This window comes from Colobus angolensis, unplaced genomic scaffold (genome assembly GCF_000951035.1).
Source record: "Colobus angolensis palliatus isolate OR3802 unplaced genomic scaffold, Cang.pa_1.0 Scaffold226, whole genome shotgun sequence".
Lineage (NCBI taxonomy): Eukaryota > Metazoa > Chordata > Mammalia > Primates > Cercopithecidae > Colobus > Colobus angolensis.
Window position 1 is genome coordinate 4,359,986 of NW_012115444.1, and position 18,297 is coordinate 4,378,282.

General features: G+C 40.6%; 1 protein-coding gene across 1 annotated transcript in view; it reads right to left on the reverse strand.

Moving 5' to 3' along the window:
- ARID5B (AT rich interactive domain 5B (MRF1-like)) overlaps positions 1–18,297 on the reverse strand; it is a 197,674-nt gene that overhangs the window by 11,575 nt on the left and 167,802 nt on the right. The window contains exon 8 of the mRNA XM_011944118.1: positions 15,838–15,936. Within this exon, the coding sequence (XP_011799508.1) occupies positions 15,838–15,936 (99 nt within the window). The remainder of the gene's footprint in view (positions 1–15,837; positions 15,937–18,297) is intronic.

The following is an 18,297-nucleotide window of genomic DNA, read 5'->3' on the forward strand; positions in this document are numbered from 1 at the left end:
CCATTCTCCTGCCTCAGCCTCCCGAGCAGCTGGGACTACAGGCGCCCGCCACCACGCCCAGGTAGTTTTTTTGTATTTTTAGGAGAGACGGGGTTTCACCGTGTTAGCCAGGATGGTCTCCATCTTCTGACCTCGTGATCCACCCACCTGGGCTGCCCAAAGTGCTGGGATTACAGGCGTGAGCCACCATGCATGGCCTGTACCTGGTAACTTAACACTTCTCAGTAAGACCTCTTTTTGCTTTTGTGGGTCTATAGACCAAGATACCAATGGAAGCATCCAACATTAATAATATCATCATCACTCCCCATGGTACCTGGCTAAGTGCTAACAAAACTGCAACAATAATGCTATGCTAGCTGCTTTACCAGTCCATCAACAACTATTTATTGAGCACATACTATAGGCAGTGTTCTAGACACTGAGACACAGCTGTGAACCAAACATTCAAAGCTGCTGAGCTCATGAAGCTTATATTCTCATAGGTACTAGCATGTGCCAGGTACATTTAAAGATTATTTTATGTAAACTCCACAATATCCCTATGGAGTATTATTATTACTCTTTTTTTTAACATATGAGGCAACTGAGACCTAAAAAGGTTAAACAGTTTGCCTGAGAGTCATACCATTTGTTAGAGGTGAGATTTGAACCTAGTACTGCCCATCTGAAAAGATTTTATTTTCATTCATGTCAAGATAGAGATGAAACATCTAAGATAAAAAGGTCAATGACAGGCAAGCACAGCATGGCCAAGAGACAGTTTAGTCTTATCCCACAGCTCTGAGTGGGGCAGGGGACTCCACTAGTTCTGTTTTAGGGTGCTAAGTAAAAAACAGCCCCAGCGAGAAGGAAGGCAGACAGACTATGCAAGCCACAAAAACCAGAGGGTTGAAAATTTCAAGCGTTTTAATTATATAACTTTTTAAACAAACTGCATAAAATTGCTCTAAAAAGAGAAACATCAAACAGCTCTAGTTTTAATCTGTTTTCCCTTTGCGATGCAGCTCTTTATCTGAAAGGGGAAAATAGCTGATGTAATTAAAAGGGATGGATTGCATTACAATCTCAGTTTCAACTTCAGTGATTAAAGTTTTTATAATGCATTTGGTATGATTAATGACTCACTGTGGGATTAATATAAGACTCAGCCTTAAAAATATGAACTTTAATACAGCAAACATAATTTGTTTTAAATAAGACAAGTTGACTCAATGAAGAAAATGTACTTGGCTTATAAACATAGTAAGTCTGTGGAAATATTGGAGATCCTCATTATTTTTAAACTAAGATTCCCAGGCAAAAAATTCCTTGGTCTGGATATTGGTGTGCTATCCTAAAATTGGTTTCTGTCTATGTTATTTGGATCTCAACTGCTTAACCATACGTGATTGTTCAGGTTTGACAGTACAGATGTGGGGACATTTGTGATCCTAATATTTTACTCTTTAAGAAAAAACCAATAAAATTATGGGAAAATCAGATCCCAATTTATAGCATATTAGAAACAAAATTCATTTACTGAGCATGCTTGGACAAGGTATGAGCAAGGAGGCGTGAAAACTACTTTAGAGCCCTACATCTGGCAGTTGGCCAGCCATGAAGATCAACAGAGCCCATGGGGAATAGCGATCTTCAGATCCCATTACAAACTGAGTTTAAACATGTTACAGCTGCTAAAACTGGAAACTGCCCTCCCTATGCAGACTTACTAAAATAATATATGGCTGCCAAATACCTGCTTCCCACTGTAATATTACAGTTAGTGTTTATATAATAAAAAGCATAACTAAGCAGAAAAAGAGAGAAAAAAGCAATCCTGTTCATACTTGAATTTATTCTATCTCATGTGTGAAGTCCCCAACATTCCCCCCAATTCCCTTTTTCTGCCTGGTTCTGCCAGGGACTTTATCTTCTTCAATATTGGCAGGTTGGGGATTTTTGTCCGGGAGCAAAATGCATTGAATATTTTAAACTGAAAAGATATTTTAAATTGACTTTAATGAAAACATATTTTATTGTTGGGACAGATAGGTTTGTTTTACTTTTGTTTTGTTGCCATGGGAACTCAAAGAGCACTGAAGTCTGGGTATTCCAATGATTGCAATTTGCTGGTACCACCCTTCCCCCAACTTCATTTTCTGATGGAGATGGTGACACCACGAGGGACCCTCTTTACTGAGAAGAATGACAGTATTACCTCTGAGTGTGGGGAGGGGGAGGAGGGAAAGCAGAGAACTGGCTAGGAGAGACACCCCATGGACCCCCCAAGGACCCCTCGCTCTGGGTTCTGAGAGCCTTGGGCCAGCCTGGCTTTCTAGATGGGTGCTGAGGAGACTTTAATTTCCTTTTCTAATTGTGCAAGTTCACAAAGCAGGGCACCATTTTCATTTCAGTTCCTTTTTTTTTTTTTTCATGTTTTCTTTCCTTTTTTTTCTTTTCCCCCCTTCACTCAACTCAGCAGCTGGCTGGCTGACAGCAGTAAAAAATACATTTCACTTTGCTGGTCAAAGGCCTAATGCCAGAAGCAGGAAATCTGGAATTAAATGTTTCTTGTATCTGGAAAGAGGCATGACTAAGGTAAAACTGAATCCAAACACAAGCCCTGCTTGTTCAAGGCTTCCAGAGAGAGTATATGAGAGTGTGTGAGTGTGTGTGTGTGAGAGAGTGTATGTGTGTGTAAAGGTCAGTTGAGTGTTTCCCCCCCCCTTCTGAATCATTGAAAGATAATTATAGTGGCTTGCGGGAAAAAAAAGGCTCCTAAAATAAAACAAGCAAGGCAGAAGCTAAAAGGAAGCAAGTAGAAATATGACCAGCTAAGCTTTGAAGAACAGGGCACGGTCTCGCACGGCACACAATCGCTGCTTCATATAGTGATTTCCGTTTGGTGCAATTTTCACTGAATGTTTTTTCAGTTATCCTGTCATGGTACAACACAATTACCCCACAGGATATGATCTTATCATATGATTATTAGAAGTTTTTACAGTACAAGAGGACAAAAGCTATTATAGCTTTCTGAACATTTAAACGTTCAATGTACATATGGTACCATTAAAAACAGGTTAGCCTTAGATTAGGTCAACACTGCCTTATGTAGAAAGCTGAGTAGGTTTGTATTATATAAAGAATTTAGTAAAACGCACCATGCCTGTGCCTTGAGGATGATTATTTCTCAAATATTTGTAGCACAGCAAAGATTTTATCAGTTTCTAACTGTATAGATAAAAGCAAACATACACTCCAGCCCCCAAGAATTCATTACACAGGAGAAATATTTTCAATGGACTGCAACTCTAAAAATGGGGGTTGGCTTTTAGGTGGGTGGAAGTAATGGGGAAGAGAAGCAATATATTCATTAGAAAATCCAGAGAGATTTTCCCCTTCCTGATCTACATCTAGTCTGGGGATTGAAAGCTGGACAGATAAATGGGCCTTTATTATTATCCAGATTTCACATTTCAGATTAGCAAAATGCTTATTTATGATGCCATTAATGGATCTGAAATAGGTAAGCCATTATGTATTAAAAAAATAACATCTTTCCATAGGCATAAGATTTGTAGCAGCATGGGATTTTATTTTTCCCTAGGAATAACACAAGAATAACATTTTCCACCCCAAAGCAGAAACAGTAGGGGGGCCTTTTGCTATCACGGAGATTCTTATTAAATTCAGTCACTGTGAAAAGCAAGATTTTTTTCCCCCTCCTCATTCTTCTTTCTTAAGAAAAAAAAAGACTTAAAAATCAACCCAAGTTAAAATTAACAAATCAATAGCATTATAACCTTGATTTATTAGCATCTGAGCCACTAAATTATCATTATACATAAAATTGCTGGTTTGAAAAGATTTCGGCTTTGCTAAATCTCAAGTTAAATAATGGTGCTCAGTATACTAGGTTTTTAGATCTGCCTCATCTGATATTATGAAAAATTCAATACATTTCTCTACAGCAGAAGTCAGGGGTCAGCAAATCTATTACTGTAATGTAAGTAATCTGGCAACCTGCCAACTCTTTCTCCCTTTTATTATTATTTTTTTTAAACACTAAGGCAGATAATTTTATATTTACAAAGTCTAAAATCCTCCAGGGCCTTGCCTCTCTTTCTCAACAAAAAGCAGTAGCCTTGCATTAGAGAAGCATATATCACACGTCCTCATCATTTGCATTTTGTACAAAAGAAAAAAAGACCCTTCATCTTTATTACACAACATTCCCTTCCCTTCCCTCAGAAGCAGAGGAAAAATAATGTCAAACCTCATCTGAACAAGTAACCACTAATGTCTCCTGTACTGATTAATGCTTGCATGGAATGACCGAACTTTTGGGTCAAAATATTTAGCAAACAGTACTTAATAGGAAAAATGAGAATCCATCTATTTACAGAGCTTGAAAAATGGTATTACAATAATGTCTGGAACTGATTGAATCCAGAGAGTGGGGGCAAGAAGTGGTGAACCTTTATGGTTGTATTTGAATCCCAAAGTCACCCCAGTTACTACATAGGCACTTTCATGGTATCAAATCAGTGAGAAATTCCAGACCTAAAGGTTTGCTGGTGTCCTTGGAGCAGAATATTTTCTAGGGGCAGAGGGAAATAAAACTGGTGTATGTCAGGTCAAAGATGCCACTACTGCCAGGTGTGGTGGCTCATGCCTGCAATCCCAGCACTTTGGCAGGCGGATCACTTGGGGTCAGGTGTTCGAGATCAGCCCATCTCTACTAAAAATACAATAATTAGCCAGGCATGGTGGTGCGTGCCTGTAATCCCAGTCACTCGGGAGGCTGAGGAAGGAGAATCGCCTGAACCCTAGTGGCAGAGGTAAAAGTGAACCAAGATCGTGCCACTGCACTCCAGCCTGGGTGACAGAGTAAGACTCTGTCTCCAAAAAAAAAAAAAAAAAGGTACTACTACTCTAATACTATTAGGCTTTTTTTGTAGTAACAACAAAATGACATACTGGTTCAACTGGGACTTTAGACCTGATCTCACCCCAAATGGAGTCATTACACCTCTGAGTTGATTCCAGGCTTGATAAATTTCTATGACTTGGCCAGACATTTCCCTTTGCAGCCAGAAACTGAAAATACAACTTCACTGTGAAGTATGGGAAGGAATCTTTCACCAAATATGGAGCCAATAGAAGGTGTGTTTTTCTTTTCTGAAGATGAGGTACACATGCTTGTTACAGTTCCAATAAGCATAGAGAGTTTTTCTAATCTCACACACTGTTCACCTCTCAGGTGCTAGACCATGACAATAAAAGTGGAAGAAGAGCTTTTGGGGGTAGGGAACCAAAACAACAGCCAAAGACACAAATGTGCTATGTAAATGAGCAGAGAAATGAGAATGTTTCCTGGGTGGGCATAACCCTGGTTGAGCACAATAGCTACAGTGATGCTTTGTTCCTGTTCTTTTAACAGCGAAGCTCCATCTGAGAGAGATGGGAGCCACAGATGAAGATCTCCATTTTATGGTGTGAACTTCAGTGGGGCAGAAAAAACAGTGTGCCAAGTGTGACAAGCTCTCCCCATAACCCAGAGAGCTGAGAAAGAGGCCTCCAGTGTCACCTCCCAACAGGCAAGCATGTGAAGTCTGGGGCACCAAACCACGGACTAAGAAGCCACCCTGACATGAAGAACGAACCTATAGCGGGGCCCATCTGAGCCAACAAAATGGCAGCAGAGTGCAACACAGAGTCTGTGTGAAAGACTAACCCTGCCCAAGTGCTACCAAAGCCAAACTGCCCTACATACTTTAAAAATGAAGTAGGTATAACTAGCATCACCTGTATTCTATGCGAAGACACCTAAATTGTATGGAGTCCACTATTAACAACGATGAAATATAGCCATGGGTCACCACAAAAGGTCTCTTTTCTGGGAAAATGATCTGCTCACAGCGGCTTCATTACCTACTCAACAAGCAGCAGATGAACAAGAAAACTTTTTGAAGGCTTTAATGCTCTCTCCATTGGCCCCTGGAAGTGGTGGGAGAGTTGTTTCTTAGGCCCACTGATAGGATTCTGATACCTCCTTCGGTGGTCCCAGAGTGTGTATGACCCTAAATGAAAAGAAGAAAGGTACGTGGTACCGAACACAGCAAGGTTATGGCTCGGCTCCCATAAAGGTGTGTCAGTGTGAGAGAGTCAGCTCAAAGATGACAGCTTTCCTGAATTGGAGTTACATGGATTTCAGGGGACTGTGTTAGAATCAAGGTGGGAAGGTAGAGAAACCTCATTCAGGTCATTCATATATATTGATTAGGCATTACAATATTAACAGCCACCACCATGCATTACGTTCTTATTCATACCAGGCACTCTGAATGCTTTAATTTCAACCATTACAATAAAAGAAATATCTATAGATATATTATTTTATCTCATTTTATGGATGACAAAACTGACGATCAGAGCTAAATGATTCAGTGACTCGTCAATGGCACACAGCTGTTTAGTATCACAATTTGAGTTCAGCCACCAAAGTGCCTGCCTCTGCTAGTCCAGCTATCTTCATCTCAACCAGCTGGCTGTGCACCTTCATACACAGATGTATCAACACGGAGACGTACCAACACGGAGGAGCTACTGAAAGATCACTCCTGCCTGGGTTAAGTGAATTCCTAGCTCCTAAGGAGTCACCTGAGAAACTGGAGTGAGCATTCTCCTTTTCTCAGAGGCAACAGGCCTATAAAATACATATGTGGCCATTCCACAAAGGGTCAACCTCCTACATCAGAAGAAGCCCTATGGCTTGGGCACTGGGCAACTATTCTTACAATATGCTACAATAACCATGCCATAGCTCTTCAGAAGGTAGTGATACTAGTTGGATCATGCCCAACTTAATACTGGATGGTAAAAGAAACTCGAGAATCAAACTCCATGAATTCCACCCTCTAGGACTCAGTCCTACCAAGCCTAAGCTTCCCATGGTCTCCCTAATAAAGCTCCTTTCTATGATGTCTCCATGCCACATGTAAGAGTGTCTAGACTGATGTTATTCCTATGCCTTTCAAATGACAACTGCACTGAAGAAAGTTGGAATGGACTTAAGGAAGGCTGATGTTATGTTCCCAGCGATTAAAATGCATGCTTGTAACAGTGAACACAGACCATGCATGGTGCCTCGCCCGCTACAATGCCAGCCAGCAACGATTGCAGCAATTACTCTTCTCAATGAAAAAAACCCAGTGACTTCAGAATTGAGTCGTATGGATCCATTTCAAGGGCGGATAAACATTATTTCAAGAATAATAAACCCAATACTGTTTTGTTTTGAGACAGAGTCTCATGCAATCACGGCTTACTGCAGCCTTGACTTCCCGGACTCAGATGATCTTCCCACCTCAACCTCCTGTATAGATGGGACTACAGGTGTGCGTCACCGCACTTGGCTATTTTTTTCTATTTTTAGTAGAGATAGGGTATCACCATGTTGCCCAGGTTGGTCTCAAACTCCTAGGTACAAGCAATCTGCCCACCTCGGCCTCCCAAAGTGCTGGGATTACAGGGTAAGTCACTATGCCCAGCCAACATGGCAGTGTTTTCAATGTGATGTGCACCTCACAAATGATGGAAGGCAGTGTCAAAATGTAAAAACAGGCAAACAACTATTGCATTTAAGCCCCATGCATGTTAGATCCTACTGGTTCCAGAACTTCTGAAATGTTCAACAATTCTCCCACAACATTTATTATTTTGGTGAAACTTTGTAGTAACTTACACAAAAACAAAATGTTCCAAGAGGGTTTCAGTGCAAGAGTTAAGAATATACTTTAATGGTAAACAATTACATTCTTCCATCATATGATACTTTTTTTCCCTTTTCTTTTTTGGAAACATGCTTTCTGAATTTTCAATAGTTTCTTTGTGAAGGCATCTGTTACTCACATAATTGAAATGATGTTTGTGCAGTGGCATGCTTGAGAGTACAGTTATTTAATCTTAATGATAAAACCCTGAGGACAGAAAATTCTACGTAGAAACCTTTTGCTATTTATCAAAAAGAAAAGGGCTAAGACACCCAATCTATTCTCAAATTTAAATTCATGCTTGATGAAAACTATCAATAAAACATGGAACTTGCAAGGTTTCTTAAATACTATAGTTAGGTTCAAAAGGTGGGATGGAGGAAGTAGGATAAAAACAAAAATGAGACAATAAAGGAGCTCAACAAAGAAAAACTGCTGTTTGGCAAGCTTTTTTTGCGGGGGGGGGTGTCAAACAAAGAACTCGCTGTAGTTTACAGCATGACATACACACTTGATTAGTTTGTGCCTGAGGGTGTTTTTACACTCAACAGTGTAAACTCTAACTTCTATTAATTACAACTTGCATTTAGAGGCAAATTTAAGAATTTTTAAGTAGAGATTTTTTCAAAGGCTGCTGTTTATTTTTTAAAATAGAAACCAGTTTTTCTACTCCAGGGTCTGGCTAGAGTTTTGTTTTCCTTTTTAAAAGTTTCTTGAAATATCCAGGCATTGGAAAGTTATCAGAGCATTTTAGGCATGCTAAGTGATACAGAGTATGAGGCTCTTGTGTATGAAATTACCTGACTGTCCTTCGGAGAGAAATTCTTTACAGATGACAAGCATCAGCTACTCTGGGTGTAGGGTGTTTGCATTGACCTGATTCAGAGCCCTGTGAGAACAAGCTTGGTGGGGTGTAGATGGAAGAGAAGCTGTACAACTTCAGTCAACCTAACTCTGGGCAACTTGTTTTCAGTTTCCTGGGCTTCTGGTTGTTGATAAGGGCTAGGATGCCTTCTGTGGGTTTGGGGAGATGAGAGTGGCAGGGTGGCCGTGTTGCAGAGGTAAGCCCAATAGGGGCCACAGGTCAGGACTGCCATGAGAAAGACAGTGTTGGGAAAGGAAATGCAAGTCCATTGACTGGGTAACCTTACCATGGATGAGGATGGGCAGAGTCTACCCACTGCACCTTAGGATAATAGTTCATAGACACTAAGACGATAAACAGCACTACCTGCCTTTGGGGTATGTGACTTGGAAATTCAGCCTTAGGACTTTCCTGACAGCCCCTTTTACCATCTCATTCCCTACCTTTTTATATACATTTTCCAGGGGGGGACTTTGCTCATTTCAGTTGAAAATTCTCTCTTCCTTCTTTGATCCCTGTTGAACTTATTTTTTTTAATTACATAACTAGTTTTTATAGGTGTAGTTTTTTTATTTTTTTGAGACAGAGTCTTGCTCTGTAGCCCAGACTGAAGTGCAGTGGCGTGATCTCGGCTCACTGCCACCTATACATCCCATGTTCAGCCATCCCCTGATTCTCGTGCCTCAGACATCTGAGTAGCCAGGATTACAGGCATGTGCCACCAGCCCCAGCTAATTGTTGTATTTTTTAGTAGAGACGGGTTTTACCATGTTGGCCAGGCTGGTCTCAACCTCCCGGGTCTCAAGTCATCTGCCCACCTCGGCCTCCCAAAGTGCGGGGATTATAGGCATGAGCCACCATGCCCAGTCTACAGACATAGATATAACTCTCTTCCATGTGTGTACAGCCCTTGAGTCGGGTCTTGTGATAGGTTGGATAAACCAAGGATCACGGCATCTTCCAGTTCTAATGAGTCGTGGTGGCTCCCTGGGGATGCCATACTAAGAAGGATTCTGAGGCTGAACCTGGGCTCACGGGAAACAGCATCCTGTTCCTTTAGCAATCTCCGCTGTGAATGTGTAACGAGGGTACCTCCTCATTGTTTGCCAGCCAATTCTCAACTCTTTGCTTTACATGTTCTCATTACCCCTGAGAGTGCTCTGCACATAGCAGATGTCCAAAAAACACCGACTGGGTTTTGAGGGCAGCAGTAAATGAAAAAGAAGTAAATCAAATGGCAAATCTATCCTATCCAAGAAAAAGCAACAGGCCAATAGGAGAGGGCTTCTTGCCCATTTCAAATGTAATCTTAGGCGGTGTTGAGACTGACACTGCCCACATCCTGAGAAGTACTACATGCCACATCTGGAGTAGCTTTGCGTATTCTGAGTGACACAAACTGGAGGTGCCTGCATGAGAGCAAGCCGAGCTGGTGAAGGTCCATTACTGGCACTCTGAGGCTTGGTTGAATGGAACAGGAAGACCTGAAGTGAAAGAGGAGCTTTGACAAGCTCCTGGAAGCTGATCAGAGCAAAGGGAGAAGACATGTGGGAGCCTCCGAAGGCAAGGCAGGGTCAATGGGAAGCCACAGAGGGCGTTTTGCTCAGCACACAGAAGAGTGTGTAGAGCAGAGTAAGAGCGCCTTGCACCCTGACGCTTCCTCCAGGCCCTCCCACTGCAGGGCGCTGAATCAGAGGCTGGATAGCCTAGTGTCAAGCACAGTTCAGTCTTCGTGGAACTTGGCATCCATATTTCGCCCCTGGGCATGTTTGGTTTAGCTTATATAAAATATTTTTTAAAATATAGGAGCCAATGCTTATAAGCTAGGTTATTTCACATTTAAAAATATCTTGAAAACATGGAAGGTCAGGAAGCACACAGATGGCATCTACCTACAGCAATAGTGTGGGCTGGCCCCTTTGGGCTCTCTGGCCCGGGCTGTGCATGCCAGTTTCACACTTTCCAGCCATGGCCCCTATACTCATCTATGCTGCCTGCCTCCATAAGCATCTGAGTTTGTGGCCAAGATGTAGGAGCAGAGCTTCTCCACTGACCTGAGTGAAGGACTAGTTTTCTGAATTTCCCATCTGATGCTGACTGATGCTTTTGTAAACAACCATAAAAATGAATTACTAGAAAATGAAATTCAAAAGGAGGCATACAAAACATGAGCCTCAATTTTTTATTAGCTTCAATGGACATAATGTTATTCTGGCAAATTTCAGTGTAAGTATATCAATGCTTATTTGCAATTGCTGTGCTTAGCTTGTTATGGACTAGTAGCAAACAGTTCATGGACAAGTTAAAAAATCTCATTTGAGTAGCACTGGTCTAGGGAGTTGCTAGGGGTCCTCTTAAATATACAGTTCTGAGATGTTGCCTGTGACTTTCTGAATTGTGTATTTATTAACTCCAAGGGTGTCCAAATGAGCAAGAATACATGGAATCATGTCCTTGATGTGCACAGAACTGTAACTCACCTTTCCTTCCCTACTTTTAGCCGTGGTATGATTAGGTGGGTTCCTCAGAACCTGATATATTTTTGGTCCTTAACTTAAAGCACATGCTTATCTTATTCAAAACATGAAGCCTCCCACACTCTGCCGTATACCTTCAGAGAAAAAAGGCAGAAGCTCCAGCTATCACTCAATATCTGCCCAAGCACATCTGGCTTGGGTACAGCTCACCTTAAGTCCCTGCAAAGAAAGCTGCCTCAGCCATGCAGGGTGACAATCTTGTCCAAGGAATGCTTATGACAAAAGCAAAAGGCTGGATTTGAAATTACGTATGCAAGAAGATGAAGAGTAATTGCTAATTTCCCTCACAAATACATTTGTTTATGATTTTGATTTTCTAAATACTCAAAAATGCACATCATAAAGTACTTTTGCTTTAATGCTCCTTTTAAAATCCCTAATAACAACTTCATGTGCTCCACAGAAACAGACCACGTAATTTATTCAGGAAAATTAAAACCAGTAATCTAGCATTCTGAGTAAAGATTTTGTTCCCCCTGCATGTACTTTAAAAACATTTTTTAAAAAGGGAAATCTGCATGTGAAAACAAAGCCTTTAAAGTGACTTACTATTCCAGAAAATCAAGCTAAGAAAATTCCATAAAAGTAGCCATTTTCCTTTTTGTCCCTTTACTGATAAAAATAAAGTGAACTGGTTACTTTTAGTTAGACAAGAAAGAAAATGTTCCACTTAGAAAGAATGAGGTGGGTATTTTTCTTTGCATCAAAAGCTACAGTAACTTTATCTATAAATCCTGAGCAAGAAATGTCCAGAATAACCATATTTCATAAGCTTTGCTTAGTTTGAGACATCTATATAGCAACAGCCTTGCGATGGGAAAACATTAATGCTTTTTATATTGGTAATCATCTGTAACACGAGCAATTACGTACAGTACTAATGGACTATGGCCAGGAGCCTGGTACTAATATTAAAAACTGACAGAGATGAATAGGTTTGGAAGCAAAACCAGGCTGACAAAGACATTTTTATGAAGTGCTTGGACCTATTTGATTTAAACCAATCAGAGGCAAGTTTGTACGAGTCAGGCCTTCAGCGACAATGATGTATTCACGAGCATTGTACCATTTCTGCTTTGCCTTAAATAAAAACACCCATTGATTCTTTTCAACAACCCACACTTTCATTATTGCACTCATTAATAAACCAAAAGTGCTCAACTAATATACAAGTAACATTTTACTGAGGAACTGGCTACATTTTTCTTGTTGTAAAATGAAAACGTTTACTGGAAACATGAACCACAGTGCATGAAAAATAAATCAGTGGATAATGCATAGTAGATCACTCACTTCTTCATCTTCTAGGAAAGCAAAGCTGGTGGCAGGGAAATAGGAAAAGGAGCAGTTCTCTTTAGCAAAGTGAAAGGAATGAGAGAACAGAAGAACCCACAGCCTAGTAGGAAGAGCTCTCATCATGCTGATTTGGTTTGGAAGGCTTTACAAAATTCCCAGGGCATTTCCAGACTAGATATTTGCCCACAAAGTCCTGACCATTCTCAACTCATTGGCCCTTCTTGAAAACAGTGTTCCTTCTCCAATCCAGTCATCTCTGTTTTATCTGTTCATGCAACCTATGACTAGCAAGAATGAATGAAATCCACCATAATCGTGAAGTTTTGGCCCAGAGCTTCAGTCGCTTCTTGGACATATGTGCATGTCCTCTGCCTTTCTTGGATAGAACCAATTAAAAAGAGACATCTAGAATGGTAATCCTCGCCTTTTCTCCCCATCACAACACATAGGATTATGGGTGATTCCTTTTGGAGAATGATTGATTCAAGAGTGAGAGAGGCACTATTGTAAATAAAATCAATGATCTTCAAATTTTGGTAGTTAGTGATTGCATCTGATCACAAGGACGTGAGAGGAGTCTAGACGGCAAAAAGGAAATACCAAGGAAAGGTAAAGGACCTTGCTAATCACCCTGGGACAGCTATGCTCCAACAACGTGGTTGGAGGGTCCACACTGCCATTTTTGGTGTCTCCACACATAAAACGGGCTCTGCTTATGGGGTTCCCATTTGGCGGATGGCCTATTGTCTCTCAACTCCAAATTCACCCTTCTGTACTCTGCTTGCTGATGCTAGGAATGGAATTCTGTAAATTACACATCCCTTTTGTCATCTATCTTCCTGTTACTGTTCTGCAAACAGCGGGTCCTGGGAGGCAGGGAGAGAAAAGAAATCTTTCTGTTTCACTTGTTCGTATCAGTGTCAACTCAACAATGCCTTAACAGCAGCAGTGGGTTGTAGCCTCTAGTTTCAACAGTCCTCCAACAGTTTCAGCGCGTGTCCTCTGAGGTCTGGCAGCAGCCAGGGAGCACCACCTCCTCAGGTTTCAGCCCAGCTCTGCAGTGCTCCTCCTCTGAGCTCCTGAAGCACCAGTGCTGGCTGGGTGACTCCTTCTTACCAGGGACCCAAACCCCAGCTCTGAGGCACATTCTCCAAACTTCTGGGTGGTGACAACCAACCTGTCCTCTCTATTCTCTCACCCTAGAGAACCTACAGTTATTGCCTCTGTGTTAACTCAGTGCCTCACACCAACCCCTGTTTAAGCAACTGCCTATGGTGAAGTCTCTTTGTTGAATATCCAGTGTGGTTTCCATTTTCCTTACTGCACCCTGACTGATACACTGACCAAACAAATTCTGGATTTGGAAAAATGATAGCATTCTTCAAAAAGTTTAAGACATCTTCAGTCATGTTTCTTAATTGCTAAAGTTTGTGGTATCTCAAAGCTAAAGCTTTCAGGAATCTCCTACTCCAGCAAGAAGTAAATAATCAAAAGTACACAATCTTCCAAAGAATCCTAAGTTTTATTCACATAACTGCTCAATTACACACACACACACACAAACACACACACACAACTATGGGTTCAATCCTTCTCTCCATGCCAAACCTTATCTCTCTCTCTCTCTTTTTTTTTTTTTTACCATGCGATACTTTGTAATTAATTTGATTGATATTTTCATTCTTTAGATGAGCTAACAGCTGAGATACAATCCTTTTTCAAGCTTTAATTGCTCCTTTAAGTTTGATGGTTCAGGTGTTGAGGATATTTGCATATAAAGGAAAGGGATGTCCACTCTCAGAACAGAATCTACTTGAAAACAGGGACGGAGTTTCTAATAGAAATGTTCTGGCCAGGGCGAGGTGGCTCATGCCTGTAATCCCAGCACTTTGGGGGGCCGAAGTGGGCGGATCATGAGGTCAATAGATTGAGACCATCCTCACCAACATGGTGAAACCCCGTCTCTACTAAAAAGACAAAAATTAGCTGGGCGTGGTAGCACGTGCCTGTAGCCCCAGTTACTCCAGAGGCTGAGGCAGGAGAATCGCTTGAACCTGGGAGGCAGAGGTTGCAGTGACCCGAGATCATGCCACTGCACTGCAGCCTGGCGGCAGAGCAAGACCGCGTCTCAAAATAAAAAAGTTCTGAATGAAGCCTTGACTCCTTGACTCATAAGTCAAAAACAAGTAGCCTGTGGTTCCTCAGATATTATCTTCGGAACACTCACCTGAGATATCAGTGCTACTTTGTATTAGGACATCAGTGGTATACCTTTTACATACAGTGGGAATGGGCGAGTTTTTGTATTAAACACTGACAGAAATAACATATTTTAAAAATTGATGTGTTGTATTGAAAAACAATGGTATAAAGAGTAATAATTTCAACATCTATTATCAATTTTTAAAAATCCTTCTGCATTACAACCCTGCCAAGTAAGGCAATCCTTTGGGAATACTTTGTGGCAATTTTTCATGGTGTACTAAACCCAATTCAATTTATTATTACAAAAACATTCTTGTTGAACGGCCATACTAAAGCTGAGTTAAATGCAATACAGATAAAATACAATTGAACTTGAAAAAAAAAATACTAAGAATTGATGAGTTAAATGGTACTGCCTGAGGATGGATGTATAAGACCCAAAGGGAAGTGCCAGTTATAAAGAAGTTGGTAATGACCTAAACAAATTAAGTATGGGCTTGAAGCATAGAGGGATAATGCATTAATATGCTAACTGGTCTTTAACGGTGTGAATAACGGAGTCCTAATGCAAAGCGGAAATTCACTTCAGTGGATGCAACATAGTAGGCTAATTTTGCATTACTTCTTGTTTGCATCATCATCATCTTTCTGAAATCGGCTGAAATTATTAGAAAACCAAGCCACACAGAGCTTGGTAAGAAGATTCCGTAGAAGAAAAACACCAGGATGAAATAAAACAACAGAGTTGATCTGGGGCCATTTCTTTTACTGTAAGAAATCCTTACTTTTCAATGCTAATATTAGGAGAAGTGCTTACTTTTCAATGTCAACCTCAGAGTAGCATTGCAGATTTTTCAGAAGCTAAAGGTTCTCATGTTAAGTGAGCCTACAGAGAACATACTGAGTAATCTATGCTTGTGGGGGGAAAAAAAAGGCATTGTCAGGCAGGTGGTCATATGATAGAACCAAACTAAAAGAACATCTAATTTTAGCCCCTGTAACCAGAGAAAGCCATGTTCCCTAAAAATCACAAGGCGGTATGCAAAGTAAAATGCCAGAGGGAAATTTTCAGTTTCCCAAAAGGTCTTTTAGACTTCCTCGGTCTTATCCTTGACCAGAAGCTCCTTTCAATTAACACAGTTTTAACTAAGCAATTCCATGAAATGGTTTCTTACCTTTCATAATGTCTGCGGGTACAAGTGGCAGCACTGGTGCTCCCAGGATTACCGCCTAATTCATCATAAATATGTTTCCATTGACGGCGGGCTGTTATCTGAAAAAATGGCAATGGGAAATTCAATCTTACATCGTGAGAGATTCACAGTGCCAGGCTTCAATACATATGCAACAGTCAGAAGAGAACAGTCTGTTCTGGAAACCCAGAAACAGAGAAGTCCAAAAGAGTATATGGGGTGATTTATGGTTTCATAGTGAGATCTCGCTTTCAGTACTTTTCTTTACAATAAAAACTGAATTCTACTTTTGGTTGTGTGTTTTGTCATTCTAAGTGCATTTCATTTAAGACACCTCCCTGGATATCCATGTGGATTTGTCAGGGTCTCATACTCATACCCTGTTCCTTTATGTCATTTGATAGAGCATCAAAATAAAATCAGGTTTTAGCTTAACTACATCTTAGTTTAACAGTTTAGATGAATCAACATTAACATTGATTGCCTGAGGCATGTGGAAATGGGGAACCGGGTATAGAGGTAAAAAAGAGTCTTTTCACCAAACATGCTTTTGTATCTTCTGATTTTTGATCCATGTGATGTGTTGCCAATTTAAAAAATAAATAAAATTACTACACAGATTAAATTAAATGATCAAATTGGTTGTGGAATTCATAGTCATCTCAGGCTATAGTTTTATGCCAGCTTCTCTAACCACCAAAACAAAACCAAAATCTGAAACTGAATATGTTGCAAGCTGTTTATTTTTATTCACTTAGGTCAAGAAAATGAGATATTGATCAAATCATATGAAAACTAACATATTCCACAGTTAAAATGCTAGCTATGTACACTATTGACTTGAGTGAATAAAAACAAACAGCTTGTAATATCCTGAGCTGCACACTATGGTCTTATTTTATTTTTTCCTTTAATTTTATTTTTGTACATAAATTAAGATTTTACAAAATAACAGATGCAAGATCTGGCAAATGATTAATTCGGGGAAACCATGTCATTTGCTACATCCATGTAAGTCTAGTATGTCCTTGAAATTTGGAAGACAGAACAAGTTCTGAGGTCCTCATGAACATTTCTCAACAGGGTTATGGGAAAACTCTGTTATTTGAATGTGTAGGGGACAGGGCGTGGCAAAGGTGCCAGTGGAATTTCATACAATCAAGCAGGAGGCTTCTTTTGAAAAATACCCACGAGGCTGCCAGCAGAGTTCACCAAGGGGCTAAAGGCAGCAATCAAAGAAAAAAAAATTTAAAAACCTCAACTTGCAACTGGGGCTCTGTAATTGTAAATCTGAGGAGGAGGAGATGGGTGGTTAAATATTATGGGGTAAATGGTAGCTTTTCTATTTCAAATAAAAAGAACCCCTTCATTTACATAGGCCCTCCTCAACAGGCCCAAGGAGGACCTCAAGACAGTGTTAGGTGTGCATTATTCCATTTCCCATGAAACATTCTTCAACCAATCAGTTTCAATAGTTCTCACTAGACAGAACCACCTACCAGCAGGTGCAACTGAAAATAAAATCTTCCTTATTTACAGTTTGTTTTAGATTATAAGAAATGGTTGTAACCCCCTTTCAAAACACTCAAAATATATATTTTGGTAATTATTTTATACGTAGTTACAATCTGCCTCCAACCTTTAAATGATACAATCTTGGGCTAACCTATTTGAGGCCCATATATCAAGGGAGAAGAAATAGGATACCTCCAAGTGCCTGCACGATTCCTCAAAGACCCTAGAATACTGAGGCCCCTTGAAACACACCTCCAGATTCCCCTCACTCAGATCAGACCTGTGGGCCCTGGGGGACACAACAGAGTTAGAAAACAGCCTATGTGTGTCCCCGCAATCACTTAAGAAACCATCACTCTGGTCATCCTTTTGTCTCTTGTGTACACTGTCTGTTTTATAAAGGATTTTCACATCCATGACATCATATAATCCTCCCATAGCCTGTGAGGCAGGTTATAGGAATCTCATTCACAGAAGAAGGGAGATTCAGAGAGGCTGCACACTTGCCCAATGGCACACAGCAGCAGAGTCCCAAATCTACGACCCACATGGTTGTCTTCTGGTCTCGAGAGTGGACTTCTTTTCACTGCATAAAGCAGCTTCCACATCAGAATGACGTGAGAATAACCCATGCTTGTAGCAAGCTGGTAACACAGAACACTGGGAGCCTTTTCCTTCAAATGAGGCAGGTAACTATGGGAATCACAGTTACTGCTATGAGTTCTCAACCTTTAGCTTTCAGTCTTTCCCAATGGGGAAATCCAGCTAAGAGGACAGCATCAATCTAAGGTGGTAGGTTGAATTAAATGTTCTGTGGTTTTATTCTCAAAGCATAAAGTTCACCCTGACCACTTGTATCTCTAGTTAGAACAGAAGTTCTGGCCGGGTGTGGTCACTAACGCCTGTAATCCCAGCACTTTGGGAGG